The 15,049-nt window shown below is 34.2% G+C and overlaps 2 protein-coding genes across 2 annotated transcripts; one reads left to right on the top strand and one right to left on the bottom strand.

The window, feature by feature from the left end:
* Window positions 1–495: 495 nt before the first annotated feature.
* Window positions 496–3,139, top strand: LOC139876345 (receptor like protein kinase S.2-like). The gene has a single exon (XM_071863653.1). The coding sequence runs from the start codon at window positions 552–554 to the stop codon at window positions 3,027–3,029; it is 2,478 nt and encodes an 825-aa protein (XP_071719754.1). The 5' UTR covers window positions 496–551; the 3' UTR covers window positions 3,030–3,139.
* Window positions 3,076–5,445, bottom strand: LOC139876346 (probable calcium-binding protein CML22). The gene is made up of 4 exons (XM_071863654.1): window positions 5,150–5,445; window positions 4,296–4,498; window positions 4,046–4,220; window positions 3,076–3,260 (listed from the first exon to the last, which is right to left on the bottom strand). The coding sequence occupies exons 1-4, from the start codon at window positions 5,337–5,339 to the stop codon at window positions 3,148–3,150; spliced, it is 681 nt and encodes a 226-aa protein (XP_071719755.1). The 5' UTR covers window positions 5,340–5,445; the 3' UTR covers window positions 3,076–3,147.
* Window positions 5,446–15,049: the final 9,604 nt, after the last annotated feature.

Here is a 15,049-nt window from a genome sequence, read left to right as displayed (position 1 = left end):
AAGTGTAGTTATATTTTGCATATTATATACTCCCTCCGTCCCGTCACAAGTGTCCACATTTTTATTTTGGGATGTCTAATTTCAAGTGTCCACTTTGTATTTCAACCAATCAGAAGAGGTTATTCTGGAGAGAGAAGATTTCTGATTGGTGGAGAATGAAGTTAGTGGAATTTCCTAAAACTGTGTGCAAAAAGTAAGTGGACACTTATAATAGGACGGGGGTAGTATTATGTAAAATGTAAATATTATTTTTTGAGTAAAGGGCTTGTTATATAAATATTATTGACCTCTTTTATTTTTATTTGTTCATTTAACTTTAACTATTTATTTTTATATAGGAGTATTTATTATAATTAAATGTGAAGTCAAACTAGTACCTAAACCATATATACACTATATTTAGAAAAAATCAAATCTGAAACTTCTAAGTACATGTTGACTGCATGCATCCTATTTATACAATTCTCTATCCATCTCTTCCCACCTTCATTACAATAACAATAACAATAACATCCCCATGTCATCTTAAACCACCACCCTAAACCACCATCATGAACCACCTCAGGCAACTCTGTTTCATTTTACCACCCGATCACAACGATAAACCGAACCAACCCGAACCCAATTCACACAAACACCACTCATCATGTGTATGTGGTGGTCTTCATATCCATACTCCTAAAATCCTCAAACAAGCGATTCGTCGTTTATACAACACACCACCCTTTGCATTATGGAAACACCGGACGCCTTCTGGTGTCTTTCACGACACAGAAGGCGTCCAGTTTCCAAACGAGAAAATATTTTCGGGCCATAGCCCGAAAATATTCAGTTACTCCGAGCTTTATATAGGTACAAAAGCGTTTAGTAGCAACGAGATACTTGGAAGTGGCGGTTTCGGGCGGGTTTATAGAGCGGTTTTGCCTAGCGATGGAACAATAGTTGCAGTCAAATGTTTAATAGAAACAGGTGAGAGTTTTGAGAAGAGTTTTGCTGCTGAGCTGGCAGCTGTGGCTAACCTGCGCCATAGGAATTTGGTCCCGTTACGCGGTTGGTGTGTTCATGATGATCAGTTGTTACTCGTTTATGATTATATGTCGAATCGAAGTCTCGATAGAGTACTTTTTAGGAAGAAAGGTATGGTTCTTGGATGGGATATGAGAGTTGATATTGTTATGGGTTTAGCGAGAGCGTTGTTTTATTTACACGAACAATTGGAGGGTCAGATTATACATCGTGATGTGAAAACGAGCAATGTGATGCTTGATTCGAAGTTTAATGCAAGATTAGGCGATTTCGGGTTGGCTAGATGGGTTGAACATGAGATCAAGAGCATAATGGGACCCACAATAACAACGAAAGCGAAGTATGGGGTGGATAATAGTACGATGACGCGTATTGGTGGTACGATTGGGTACTTATCGCCCGAGACATTTAATAAAGGAAGTGTTGTCACTGCAAAATCGGACGTTTTTAGCTTTGGGATCGTGTTGTTGGAGATTGTAACCGGGCGAAAAGCGGTTGATCTAACGTTTCCTGACGAAAAGATTGTTTTACTCGACTGGATTCGAGAATTAGCTGATGAGAAAATTCTTATCAAAGGAGCTGATCGTCGTTTGAAAGACGGATCGTATATAGTTCATGATATGGAGCGTTTGATTCGAATCGGGTTGCTTTCAACTGTCAATGACCCGCGGGCACGACCCGATATGAAATGGATCCTCGGCTCACTTTTGGGTAATACCCACGAAAAGCTCCCCGATCTTCCATCGTTCAAAATGCTCCCTCGGTACATAGCGATATCTCCACTGGTTAGTAGTAGTACCACCACTACACCATCGTCAACCACCAATGACACGAGCACAACCACCGAATCTGTGGGGCCCACGATCTTTTTCACCGCAAAGGGTGAAAGTTTGTATGTAACAACGGGTCCCGAAGATGATACGATCTCGAGCATGATCTCGAGTTTGATCTCGACCACACGTTTGAGCCGTCGCCAGTCCAAAACATTCCCGATAGTTCAACCGCCACGTGTGATAACGTACAACGAGATCATTGCAGCAACTGATGATTTCTCGGATGAAAATCGGCTAGCAGAGCTCGATTTCGGAACTGCATATTACGGTGTGATCGATAACCAAGACATCGTTGTAAAGCGGCTCGAGATGAAAACGTGCCCAGCATTACGGGTCCGGTTTTCAAACGAGCTCTCGAACTTAGGTCGACTCAATCATAGGAACCTAGTACAGCTACACGGTTGGTGCACCGAGCAAGGTGAGATGCTCGTGGTGTACCGATATTCGGCTAACCGTGTGCTAAGTCGGCTCCTGAACCACCACCGAAAATCAGATTCGGTGATTCAATGGGTTCATAGATACAATATCTTGAAGTCACTTGCGGGTGCGGTTGAATATCTTCATAACGAATGGGAAGAACAGGTGATCCATAGAAACATAACGTCGTCGGCTATTGGGATCGAGCCCGATATGAGCCCTAGGCTCGGCTCATTCGCTCTAGCCGAATTTCTAACGAGAAACGAACATGACCATCATGTTGACGTCAGCAAAAAAAATTCGGTACGTGGGATTTTCGGGTATATGGCGCCCGAATATATGGAATCGGGAGAAGCAACGGCGATGGCGGATGTTTATAGCTTCGGTGTGGTGGTACTCGAGGTGGTGACAGGGCAAATGGCAGTTGATTTTAGACGGTCGGATGTGTTATTAGTGAAAAGAGTGCATGAATTCGAGACTATGAAAAGGGACTATGAAGAATTGGTGGATCCTAGACTAGATGGTGCGTATGATCATAAGGAATTGGTTAGGTTGATCAAGTTAGCCATAGCGTGCACACGATCTGACCCGGGTTCAAGACCAAGCATGTGTCAGGTTATGAGCATAATATATGGGCATGATAAACTTCTTACGTCGATAGCGCAAAAAAAGGAGAAACCGGAAGAATGGAGAGAAAGAAACGCGTTATCGTTGTCGTTAGTTAGGAGAATTCAAGCTTTAGGAATACAATAAATTGATGTATTTTGTATGAATATAGTAACAATTTTATGAAGTTTGATGTAATGTAATGTATATATAACATTTTGATATTCTTGTTACATTAAGAGATTACAACTTATAAATGTGGTTTTCAGGTTTGAGTGATATGGACTTCATGGTTGGATTCGAACCCGACCCAGTTGATCAGCGAGAATAGGAACTCTCGAAACCCGACTTTTCCGTCCCTGTTCCAGTCCATTTCTTCTGCATTCAAACATAATTGGAATGGTAAACAGAAAAAAAAAAAATAATATGATTTTGCAAATAAATGCAGTTCCTTTTTTTATGTACAATATGGAGGTGGTAAACTGGATTGGGTCAGGTTGAGTACTGGCAAACACATTTTTTTTTTCAATTTCAATTTGAGTTCATAAATAGTTAGGGTGTTAAAATGATCACAAAACCAATCTTGTTTCAACCATAACTAGTTATTTTGAATTAACCAAGTTAGGAGGTTTTGCATTGTGAAAACAGTTTGGGCGACTTTTGACCTGTTTGACTCATATAAGTCATCTCTACTTTGGCCTAATTGTTTAGGTTTAACTGTCCAGGATCGTTTCACTATATAACACGCAGTATATAGTGAAAGAATCAAATGAGAAGTAAAACCTCTAAGAACTAATAAATTATAAGATTTTTCACATGTAAGTAAATTTAACCATATATGAATATTGATGATTAAGGTTAAACGCAATTTGGTTACAGAAAACTTAAAATTTGCCTTTAAACGAAAATTTAAGTTTCTTCGTTAACATGTGTACATGTGTATTTGTTCACATGTGAACGTTCACATGTGCATTTTTCTGTTTTTAACATTTGAATATATTTATATGTGATTTGTTGCGTTTATATGTATAATATTCCAAGTTCTCACAATTTTATTAGGTCTCATTTAAACCTAACCCTATATATATAATCCAACCCGGCCCATTTGACCCATTTAACCAAAATGAATTAAAACTTGCTAGTAGTTAAGGACATAATGTTACTGAATCTAGTGGTGGTGATGTGAATGGGAGATTTCTCCTTAGGGAAATCATCATTCATAGCTTTGATCATATCCTTCTTATCCAATTTCCCATCACCATTTTTATCAAGAAATAAAAATGCTTCGATTATCGTATCAAATATCGCCTTGAGCTCTCGAGATCCCATTTCTGTAGCCTTAAAACAAGGACTTTCATAATCAGATATTATTCAATAAAGTTTTAATAGATTAAATAACATTTGGTCGTTTACCGTATGGTTTGAAGTTGAAGTACCCCCTAGGAGATAGATAAGGCATAGTATAACGATAAATTCGTTAAATTTCATCCCTTTATTTTTGCCCAAGTCACAAGACTCAAAAAGTTCATTGATTTCTTGCTCTGTGCAGTTGAATTGCAACTTCTGCAAGCATTTTGCTAACTCCATATGATCGATAGCTCCATTCGAATCAGCATCTGTGAAATCATTTAGAAATTGAAAATCTGGAATAAAACCAAAATCATTGTTCTGTTTTTTACAACATGCAACATTCTTTAATTGTGGGACAAATGTATTTTAGGATTAAACAGTTGCACTCGAGATAGTAGTTAGCCTTAAGAAGCAAAAGAAACAAAAAAATTAACTTGAACATGATACTTTATGGGTTCAGCAGTTTGCTACATCCAAGAGCTTTACTAAGTTGTAACACACTAGTCAGTCGAGTCGGGGACAAGACTGGGATGAGTCGAGCGTTGACCAACGTTGACTATTAGTAATAAATAAATTGAACATGTATATATTACACATAAATATATTTCAAACATAGAGGGCACAAACCTATCTAATTTTAGAAAATATTAAAATTTTGATATAATTTTGACCAACTTTGATTTTTACCGATTTTAACCGACTCAGACCCGACTCAACCCGACTTTCTAGTATTGACTGACTTTTGAGGCGTTTTTGAACAAAACGGGATGAGTCCCTACCGACACGTCAGCCTCGACTCCACCGGCTTTTACAACAATGGTTGTAATTACATTTCATATAGATGTTTGTAGACTAATACTAGATAAAAACTGACCAAATTGTCAATAAATAAGCAAAGAAAATAGATAGAAACTGACCAAATTGTCGAAAAACGCCTCTAATTTCTTCAAATCCGGTTCTAAACAGAGGAAACTTCAAAATTATGCTATTGATAGATCTGATACTGCTATTTCCTGGTTTACTTCTTTGTTTGACTTCCATCAATTTCCTCTCAAGCTCACTGTCTAGTTTCGCATACCCGTTTGTCGAATTGCAACATCCCAACATTCCTCCAAATCTGCTCGAAAGTGACTTGAAAGAAGGGCATGGTCGACGTGTACCTTCAAATGATATTAGTTATTAAATATCATTTGGGTGATAATTTATGCAGTTAGATGATGTTTTTCGAATGATTGGGTTTATACGGAACATGGGTGGCTTACAAAATCATTTTCAAATATGGATGTTCAGAAAAGGGCAAAAACAGAGTGGGACGGGTTGCCCGCCCCCCAGTTGATTTGAAATTTCCAGGCTTAAATTTTTGGATTTTCATATTTTGGTCCCAAAACCTCCATATTTTCCCCACAAAGCCTTCATATGCCCAAAAGCCCCCATATTTTGCCAAAGAGCCTGCAAATTTTGCTCAAAAGATTTTGCAGTGAATGTAAACGCTTGTAAAAAAAAATTCTTCCCGGTTGAAAAAATTTTCTGGTTCCGCCACTATGTGCCGATATATAATCTTAAGGAATAAAAAATTAAAGATAAACATGCTGAAAAATATTTAGTTTTGATCAGATTAGTAATAATTTCCAGCATACTATTCTAACATGATCATATCCTTAAAAAAGAACAACAAGCTGAAAAAAACTAGTGATCACATTAAGCAAATAGCTCTCTAATATTAAAATCATATACAAAAAACTATGAGAAATTATATAATAAGGGTTAATATTTGCAATTTACTGAATTATGTGTAATTAGGGCACAGTCCATAATCAGTAACTGCATAAACATTGAAATCAGGTACAAATTTATTAAAAATTGCAAAACAAAGATGATAGGAAAGTAGCGTTACTCATTAAAGATTTGATTGTTTGAATAAGATAATTATGTAATTAGAGCAATATATGTAAATGTATAGAAGATATTTAAAGAGAATGGGAGTATCAGTAAAAGAAGGAAAAGGAAGCATTGTGAAAACTGGTAAGGAATCAGGTTCTGCTATAATGAAGTGAAAGGTTTCCCTCCTTTTTCATCATGATGATTGGATATTCTATATTCCATATTTAAATTTATTATTTGTATTTATATTTTATATATTATCTATCTATCTATGTAGTTATATATCTCTATAATAATGATATTATCATTAAGCTAATTATCATTTAATTTTCATAATGATGTGTTATAATTTTATATTAATTTAATTAAAAAATAATATGAAATCTTTTTATAAAAAAAATACTAGTCTCTCCTAAATTGTAAAATCTTTTACAGAACATCCAAATTTTAAAGCATGTTGTACAACTTTTATATAATAATTCTATTTTAATTTTCTAAAAAAAATTAAAACATATTTATTATTTGTAATAATTAATATTATTATTAATAATATAAATACTCAACTTTGAGCGAACTTTATTATTATTATTTACTTTGAATATAATAATTATAATTATAATTATTATATTATTAATATTAAAATATGAATTATTTTTACGAAATTAATTATGTTACATATGTATGCGAAAATACATGTCTCTATATATTTGTAAAAACAACGACAAATTTTTTAGTCAAACAGGTCATTAAATAAATGACTTTAGTATCTACATTCACTTAATACCTAAAGCATGTCATTAAATTGTTTCGTTTAAACAAACCCGTGATTTCACGGGTCATTTCACTAGTATTTATATATTCCTTTGAAACAAAAAATGTCATTTAAACATATGTAGGGGCTTTGGATTTCATTTTAAAGACAAAATCGATGAAATGGTCCCTGTGATTTGTACCAAAATGCTGATTTAGTCCATATGCTTCTTTTTTTACTGAGTTCATCCTCGAGGTTTAAAAATGTTGCTGATTTCATCCCTCCGGCTGACGACCGTTAAAATCTTCCATTAACTCATGTCACATGCTACGCACGCGAAGGTAAATCTGTCTTTTATATTTTCTTCCTCTTTTCCTTTTTCTTTATTATCTTTCTTTTCCTTTTTTCCTTTTCTTTGTAATCTTTGTTAGTAAAATTCAATCAAACCTTTTTTTCTTATTAATCATTTTTTTCAGATCCCAAATTCACTTGGATCTCATTTCCATACCATTTTTTAATTTCATATATCCAGATCCCCATCCCAATATCAAGCAAGTAACCACATCTTCAAAACCCATAACCACCACTACCACCGCCGAAGGTCACATAACCCATAACCACCACTGCCGCCAGAGTTCACATAACCTGTAACCACCACCGCCATCTTTCACCTGCAATCCGTCATCTTCACCCCATCATTTTTCACCTTCAATCGCAAACCACCACCACCCGATCTGGAAATAAACCGCCACCACCACCATGGATTTTTTTTCTTTCCTAATTGCTGCTTACTGTAATGATGAAAGGAAAACATAAATGGGTTTTAGGTACCATTTTACTATAATGGTAATTAGACAAAATCGCTGAAATGGTTCTTGTGGTTTGTACTAAAATGCTGATTTAGTCCTTGTGATTTTTTTTTACGGATTTCGTCCTCGTGGTATGTTAGTGTTGCTGATTTAGTCCCTATTTCTGAGAGACGTTTAAATTAGCCGTTAAATCTGTTCATGTGCAAAGCATGTGAGGGTAAACCTGTCATTTTACCTTTTCTTTTATTTTCCATAAAAAAATACATGTACTATATGCTGTATTACTTGTACTTCCATTACCATCATCAACCATGAAAGTCTTCGCCTAAAATCATCATCACATAATTAAACCTAGATTCAACACATCTCTAATCAAAATTAAAAAAAATACACATTCATTAACAAATTTGAAAAATAATCCCATCTTGAAATCAAATTGAGGTAAACAGATACATCCAAATCCAAATCATATATTAAAAGGAAAAAAAACACATTAAAAAATTGAGAAACAAGATCCATCAATTACATCATCTCTTCCCACATCTTCTTCAACCATAACCACACAGAATTAAAGCCTATATCATACTAAAACTAAGTAAATTAATAGCAGCAGCAATGGATTTACATCATTTCTGGTGACGGGTTACCTGTACTCCTACCGTCGGCGAAGTGAAACCATCAGAGCCAACCGAAATCAGATACCCTTCATCGATTGCTGCTGTTCATCGTGTCAAATTTTTTCATCGATTTGAACTTGCTCTTGCTGCTGTTCATCAATCTGAAGAGGTGAGATCTGAAGGTGCTGCTAATTCCAATTTTTATATCTTCATCATCACCATACTATTTTTATTTCCAATTTTTAGATCTGGGTGCACTATTTTTGCTGCTATTCTTCTATTTAGTTTGAGATTCTAAAGTTTGATTTGATTTGGTTTGAGATTCTATAGTTTGATTTGATTTAGGTATCATGGTGAGACAAATTTAGATTTAGATTTGGATTTGGTGGGTGAAGGGTTTTCAATCAATGGTTTTTAATTGAAGATTGAATTTGTTGGTGGTGGTGGTTGAAGATTGGCGGTGGTGGTGGATTAAGGGAGATGAAAGAAAAGGGTTGAAGATGGAAATGGTGGTGCTGCATATGTTTGGTGGTTGAATAAAGGGGTTGAAGATGGAAGATGGTGGTGCTCCGTAAGATGGAATAAAAGGGTTTTAAAAAGAAATTTTTTGCAAAATGACTAAAACACCCTCAGGGAAAAGTTAAATATCGATTTTACCTGTCACGTGCTTCTCACATGCCTCCATTTAACGACTAATTTTGACGTCCGTCAGAAATAGGGACTAAATCAGCAACATGGACATACCACGAGGATGAAGTCCGTAAAAAAAATCACAGGGACTAAATTAGCATTTTGATACAAATCACAGGGACCATTTTAGCAATTTTGTCTGGTAATTACTATAATGGTAATTGCATCTCGAGATAATAGATTTCATTTTATTTTACTTTTAATATGTTACTCTTATTAAAATTGGTTTTTGTTTTATTTGTTTTGGTTTGTCACGAATTGTTTATCTACTTTGGTTCACATTTCTGCAATTTTTATGTAATAAGGGTGCTTTATTTTATAGCAATTGATTTTAAATGTAGATTTAGATTTGGATTTAGATTTAAACTTGAATTTGGGTTTAGATTTAAATTTGGGAATGAAAATGAAATTAGTGTTGATTAGGGTTTGTGAGTTTTGAATGATTTTGTTTTGGAGAAAAAGAAGATAGGTGATGAAGTTTCTCAAAGGAAAGACAACCACAAGGACCATATCAGTAATTTGTCCAAAGGAAAAGATAAAAAGACATTTTTACCCTCATGTGCGTGGCACGTGACTGGAGTTAACGAAATTTTTTGGCGTTCGTCAGAAATAGGGACTAAATCAGCAACATTCACAAATCATGAAAGGACCCGTCCTAATCCATCTGGACGAAGTCACCAACATCTGGTTCCATTGCGATGATCGACTCCAAATAATGTTTTTAAAATGAGTAAATGCACAGCGGAAGATTTCTTTCATACCTGAGAATAAACATGCTTTAAAGTGTCAACCAAAAGGTTGGTGAGTTCATAAGTTTATCATAAAATAATAAAATTCATCATTTTGATAGACCACAAGATTTAAATCATGCATTGTACAAATGGGCCCGAATCCTATACCCACCTGTAATGTACATGCGATATTGTAGTGACCCGAACTTTTCCATGTTTATATATATTAATTGAGATTGATATTTACATGATTAAATGTTTTCAACATGTTAAGCAATCAAACTTGTTAAGACTTGATTAATTGAAATATGTTTCATATAGACAATTGACCACCCAAGTTGACCGGCGATTCACGAACGTTAAAACTTGTAAAAACGACATGACAATATATATATGGATATACATATGGTTAACATGAGATTATGATAAGTAAGTATCTCCATAAGTATATTAACAATGAGTTATATACATATAAACAAGACTACTAACTTAAGGATTTCGAAACGAGACATATATGTAACGATTATCGTTGTAACGACATTTAAATGTATATATATCATATTAAGATATATTAATATATCATAATATCATGATAATATAATAATTTAACATCTCATTAGATATAATAAACAATGGGTTAACAACATTAATTGAGATCGTTAACTTAAAGGTTTCAAAACAACACTTACATGTAACGACTAACGATGACTTAACGACTCAGTTAAAATGTATATACATGTAGTGTATTTAGATGTATTAAAATACTTTTGGAAGACTTCAAGATATATATATCAAAACACTCATACTTAACGAAAATGGTTACAGTTACTTTTCCATTCTTTTCTTTCATCAAGAATTCTAGTCGTATTCTTACCCGTATTATACACAGCTTCAAAACGTACTTACTATGAGTATATACCAATAGGAACTAGCATGAGATTACACTCTTGATTATGTCATGTATGACTAATCAATTTTAACTTCTACCATGAGCTAGTCAACTAACTAGAACTCCTTTTAACCCCACTCACCACTCACCAATTACCACTCATCATTCACTCCATTTCACTTCAAATTCTCTTTCTAATTCTCTCTCAACACACACACACTATTATGAACGTATTTTTCCAGTAGTTAATCATCATCTTCATCAAAAATCACTTCAAGAATCAAGTTATAATCATCATAGGAAGAACACTTCAAGAACACTTCAAAAATCCCTTCAAGTTTACTAATTTACTTCCAAGCTTTCTAATCCATTCCAAGTAATCATCTAAGATCAAGAAACCTTTGTTATATACAGTAGGTTATCTTTCTTATTCAAGGTAATATTCATATTCAAACTTTGATTCAATTTCTATAACTATAAACTATCTTAATTCGAGTAAAAATCTTACTTGAACTTGTTTTTGTGTCATGATCCTACTTCAAGAACTTTCAAGCCATCCAAGATCCTTTGAAGCTAGATCATTTCTTGTCACTTCCAGTAGGTTTACCTACTAAACTTGAGGTAGTAATGATGTTCATAACATCATTCGATTCATATATATAAAACTATCTTATTCGAAGGTTTAAACTCGTAATCACTAGAACATAGTTTAGTTAATTCTAAACTTGTTCGCAAACAAAAGTTAATCCTTCTAACTTGACTTTTAAAATTAACTACACACCTGTTCTATATCTATATGATATGCTAACTTAATGATTTAAAACCTGGAAACACGAAAAACACCGTAAAACCGGATTTACGCCGTCGTAGTAACACCGCGGGCTGTTTTGGGTTAAACTATGATAAACTTTGATTTAAAAGTTGTTATTCTGAGAAAATGATTTTTATTATGAACATGAAACTATATCCAAAAATTATGGTTAAACTCAAAGTGGAAGTATGTTTTCTAAAATGGTCATCTAGACGTCGTTCTTTCGACTGAAATGACTACCTTTACAAAAATGACTTGTAACTTATTTTTCCGATTATAAACCTATACTTTTCTGTTTATATTCATAAAATAGAGTTCAATATGAAACCATAGCAATTTGATTCACTCAAAACGGATTTAAAATGAAGAAGTTATGGGTAAAACAAGATTGGATAATTTTTCTCATTTTAGCTACGTGAAAATTGGTAACAAATCTATTCCAACCATAACTTAATCAACTTGTATTGTATATTATGTAATCTTGAGATACCTTAGACACGTATACAATGTTTCGACCTATCATGTCGACACATCTATATATATTTCGGAACAACCATAGACACTCTATATGTGAATGTTGGAGTTAGCTATACAGGGTTGAGGTTGATTCCAAAATATATATAGTTTGAGTTGTGATCAATACTGAGATACGTATACACTGGGTCGTGGATTGATTCAAGATAATATTTATCGATTTATTTCTGTACATCTAACTGTGGACAACTAGTTGTAGGTTACTAACGAGGACAGCTGACTTAATAAACTTAAAACATCAAAATATATTAAAAGTGTTGTAAATATATTTTAAACATACTTTGATATATATGTATATATTGTTATAGGTTCGTGAATCAACCAGTGGCCAAGTCTTACTTCCCGACGAAGTAAAAATCTGTGAAAGTGAGTTATAGTCCCACTTTTAAAATCTAATATTTTTGGGATGAGAATACATGCAGGTTTTATAAATGATTTACAAAATAGACACAAGTACGTGAAACTACATTCTATGGTTGAATTATCGAAATCGAATATGCCCCTTTTTATTAAGTCTGGTAATCTAAGAATTAGGGAACAGACAAACTAATTGACGCGAATCCTAAAGATAGATCTATTGGGCCTAACAAACCCCATCCAAAGTACCAGATGCTTTAGTACTTCGAAATTTATATCATATCCGAATGGTGTCCCGGAATGATGGGGATATTCTTATATATATGCATCTTGTTAATGTCGGTTACCAGGTGTTCACCATATGAATGATTTTTATCTCTATGTATGGGATGTGTATTGAAATATGAAATCTTGTGGTCTATTGTTACGATTTGATATATATAGGTTAAACCTATAACTCACCAACATTTTTATTGACGTTTTAAGCATGTTTATTATCAGGTGATTATTAAGAGCTTCCTCTGTCGCATACTTAAATAAGGACGAGATTTGGAGTCCATGCTTGTATGATATTGTGTAAAAACTGCATTCAAGAAACTTATTTTGTTGTAACATATTTGTATTGTAAACCATTATGTAATGGTCGTGTGTAAACAGGATATTTTAGATTATCATTATTTGATAATCTATGTAAAGCTTTTTAAACTTTTATTGATGAAATAAAGGTTATGGTTTGTTTTAAAATGAATGCAGTCTTTGAAAAACGTCTCATATAGAGGTCAAAACCTCGCAACGAAATCAATTAATATGGAACGTTTTTAATCAATAAGAACGGGACATTTCAGTTGGTATCAGAGCGTTGGTCTTAGAGAACCAGAATTTTGCATTAGTGTGTCTTATCGAGTTTATTAGGATGCATTAGTGAGTCTGGACTTCGACCGTGTTTACTTGAAAAATGAGTGCTTAACAAATTTTGTTGGAAACTATATATTTTTAACATGTGAATATTATGTGATATATTAATCTCTTAACGCGTTTGATATTATGTGATAGATGTCTATCTCTAGAACAAGTCCCATTGACTCACCTAATAATAATGAAGAGTCAAATGTAAATTGGAATGATTCGTGGACTGATTCACAAGTTCCCGAAGAGAAACCGGAAGAAGAGTCGGAACCGGAAGAAGAATCGGAACCGGAAGAAGAATCGGAACCGGATGAAGAAATAGAACCGGTGGGGGAAATAATAAAACGGTTAAGTAAAAGAAAATCCTCAACCAACCGACCAAGGTTAATTATGGTCAATGGTGTTTCCGCCAAGGAAGCAAAATATTGGGAGGATTACCAATTCTCCGATGAATCGGATTCCGACGAGAATTCCGATGATGTTATAGAAATTACCCCAACTGAATTTAAAAGGGTAAGAGAAAATAATAAGGGAAAGGGCATAAAAATAGAGAAATCTAATTCCAACCCCGATGAACTTTATATGTATCGTCAACCCCCGAAGTCCTTAAGTTGTAACAATGACCCGGGAACCTCTAAACCACCAGGTTTTTCTAAACCAATGTGGAAAACGACGGCTCGTATTAGGGGAACATCATATATCCCTAGAAACTTGGCAAAACGAACCAAAACCGAAGAAGAAGAAACAAGCGAGTCGGAATAAGATAGTTGTATTCGTGTGGTGTAATATATGTAATATAGTGTGCTTATGCTTTATGATATATGTAAAAATTGCTTGTATTAATAAGTATTTTTTTTATGAATCTAACTCTTGTCTATTTTACAGTATAAAAACACAAAATGGATAGACAACCCAATATTTTAAGAGACCTACCCGGAGACATGATTGATGAAATCTTGTCTAGAGTCGGTCAGAATTCTTCGGCACAACTATTTAAGGCGAGATCAGTTTGTAAGACATTCGAAGAACGTTCCAAGAATGCCTTGGATTATAAAAGGCTTTCGTTCGAAAGATGGGGGATATCACATTGGGAAATCCATAAGTTACGATGTGTTTACTTTGACGCATATATTGCGGGGAACCCAAATGCTATTTTACGCAATGGGTTAAGAAATTATTTTGACTCAATATATCCGAATATTGGACTTCGTGATTTAGAAAAAGAGGCTAACATGCAACATAAAGAAGCATGTTATGCTTACGGATTAGTAATGTTCGCTTCTCACCAAAGTGAGAACAAGAACATCGGGCTACAACTATTAAACAAAACGTTCCCACAAGTGACGGAGTCGGTAATTGGGGTAAGAAATGAGGTTTTTAGATTGTTACGGGACTGTTGGACATTACGTAACCCTCGTCCCTTTGACGATGTTACAACACGATGTCTTATCAACGGACATAATGGTTATGTTCCACAAGACCAAGGATGGGAAGTAATCCTAGTAAAACCAGAATGCATGACTTGTTTCTGGACGTATGAATTACGTGTCTTTATTGCCTTTGCTGAACGACTTGTGTACTAGCTAGAATTATCTTCACAACCATCTTGTATCAAATTTATTGTGTGCTATATTTCATGCTATATGTAAAATAAGCGGTATTGTAAGTTTGTAAAATATTGTGTAAAAGTTTGAACGCGAAATATTATTATAATCAGTTTTTCATATAGAATTGTAGTAGTTGAATTGTATATTAGCTACTAAATATGAACTTAACGGGTAGGTACTACTCGAATTTAAACTTATTAAACGCTAATATGAAGAAAAATCTTTTATAAATGA

This window comes from Rutidosis leptorrhynchoides, chromosome 11 (genome assembly GCF_046630445.1).
Source record: "Rutidosis leptorrhynchoides isolate AG116_Rl617_1_P2 chromosome 11, CSIRO_AGI_Rlap_v1, whole genome shotgun sequence".
In the NCBI taxonomy this organism is placed as follows: Eukaryota; Viridiplantae; Streptophyta; class Magnoliopsida; order Asterales; family Asteraceae; genus Rutidosis; species Rutidosis leptorrhynchoides.
This window is presented reverse-complemented; position numbering and strand designations above follow the sequence as displayed.

Coding starts and splice junctions, on each gene's coding strand:
- LOC139876345 (XM_071863653.1), top strand. CDS start 552: ATGAACCACCTCAGGCAACTCTGTTTCATTTTACCACCCGATCACAAC.
- LOC139876346 (XM_071863654.1), bottom strand. CDS start 5,339: ATGTTGGGATGTTGCAATTCGACAAACGGGTATGCGAAACTAGACAGT. Junction 4,499..5,149: donor AGGCGTTTTTCGACAATTTG/GTCAGTTTCTAT, acceptor ATGATTTCACAG/ATGCTGATTCGAATGGAGCT. Junction 3,261..4,045: donor CATCACCACCACTAGATTCA/GTAACATTATGT, acceptor GTTTGAATGCAG/AAGAAATGGACTGGAACAGG.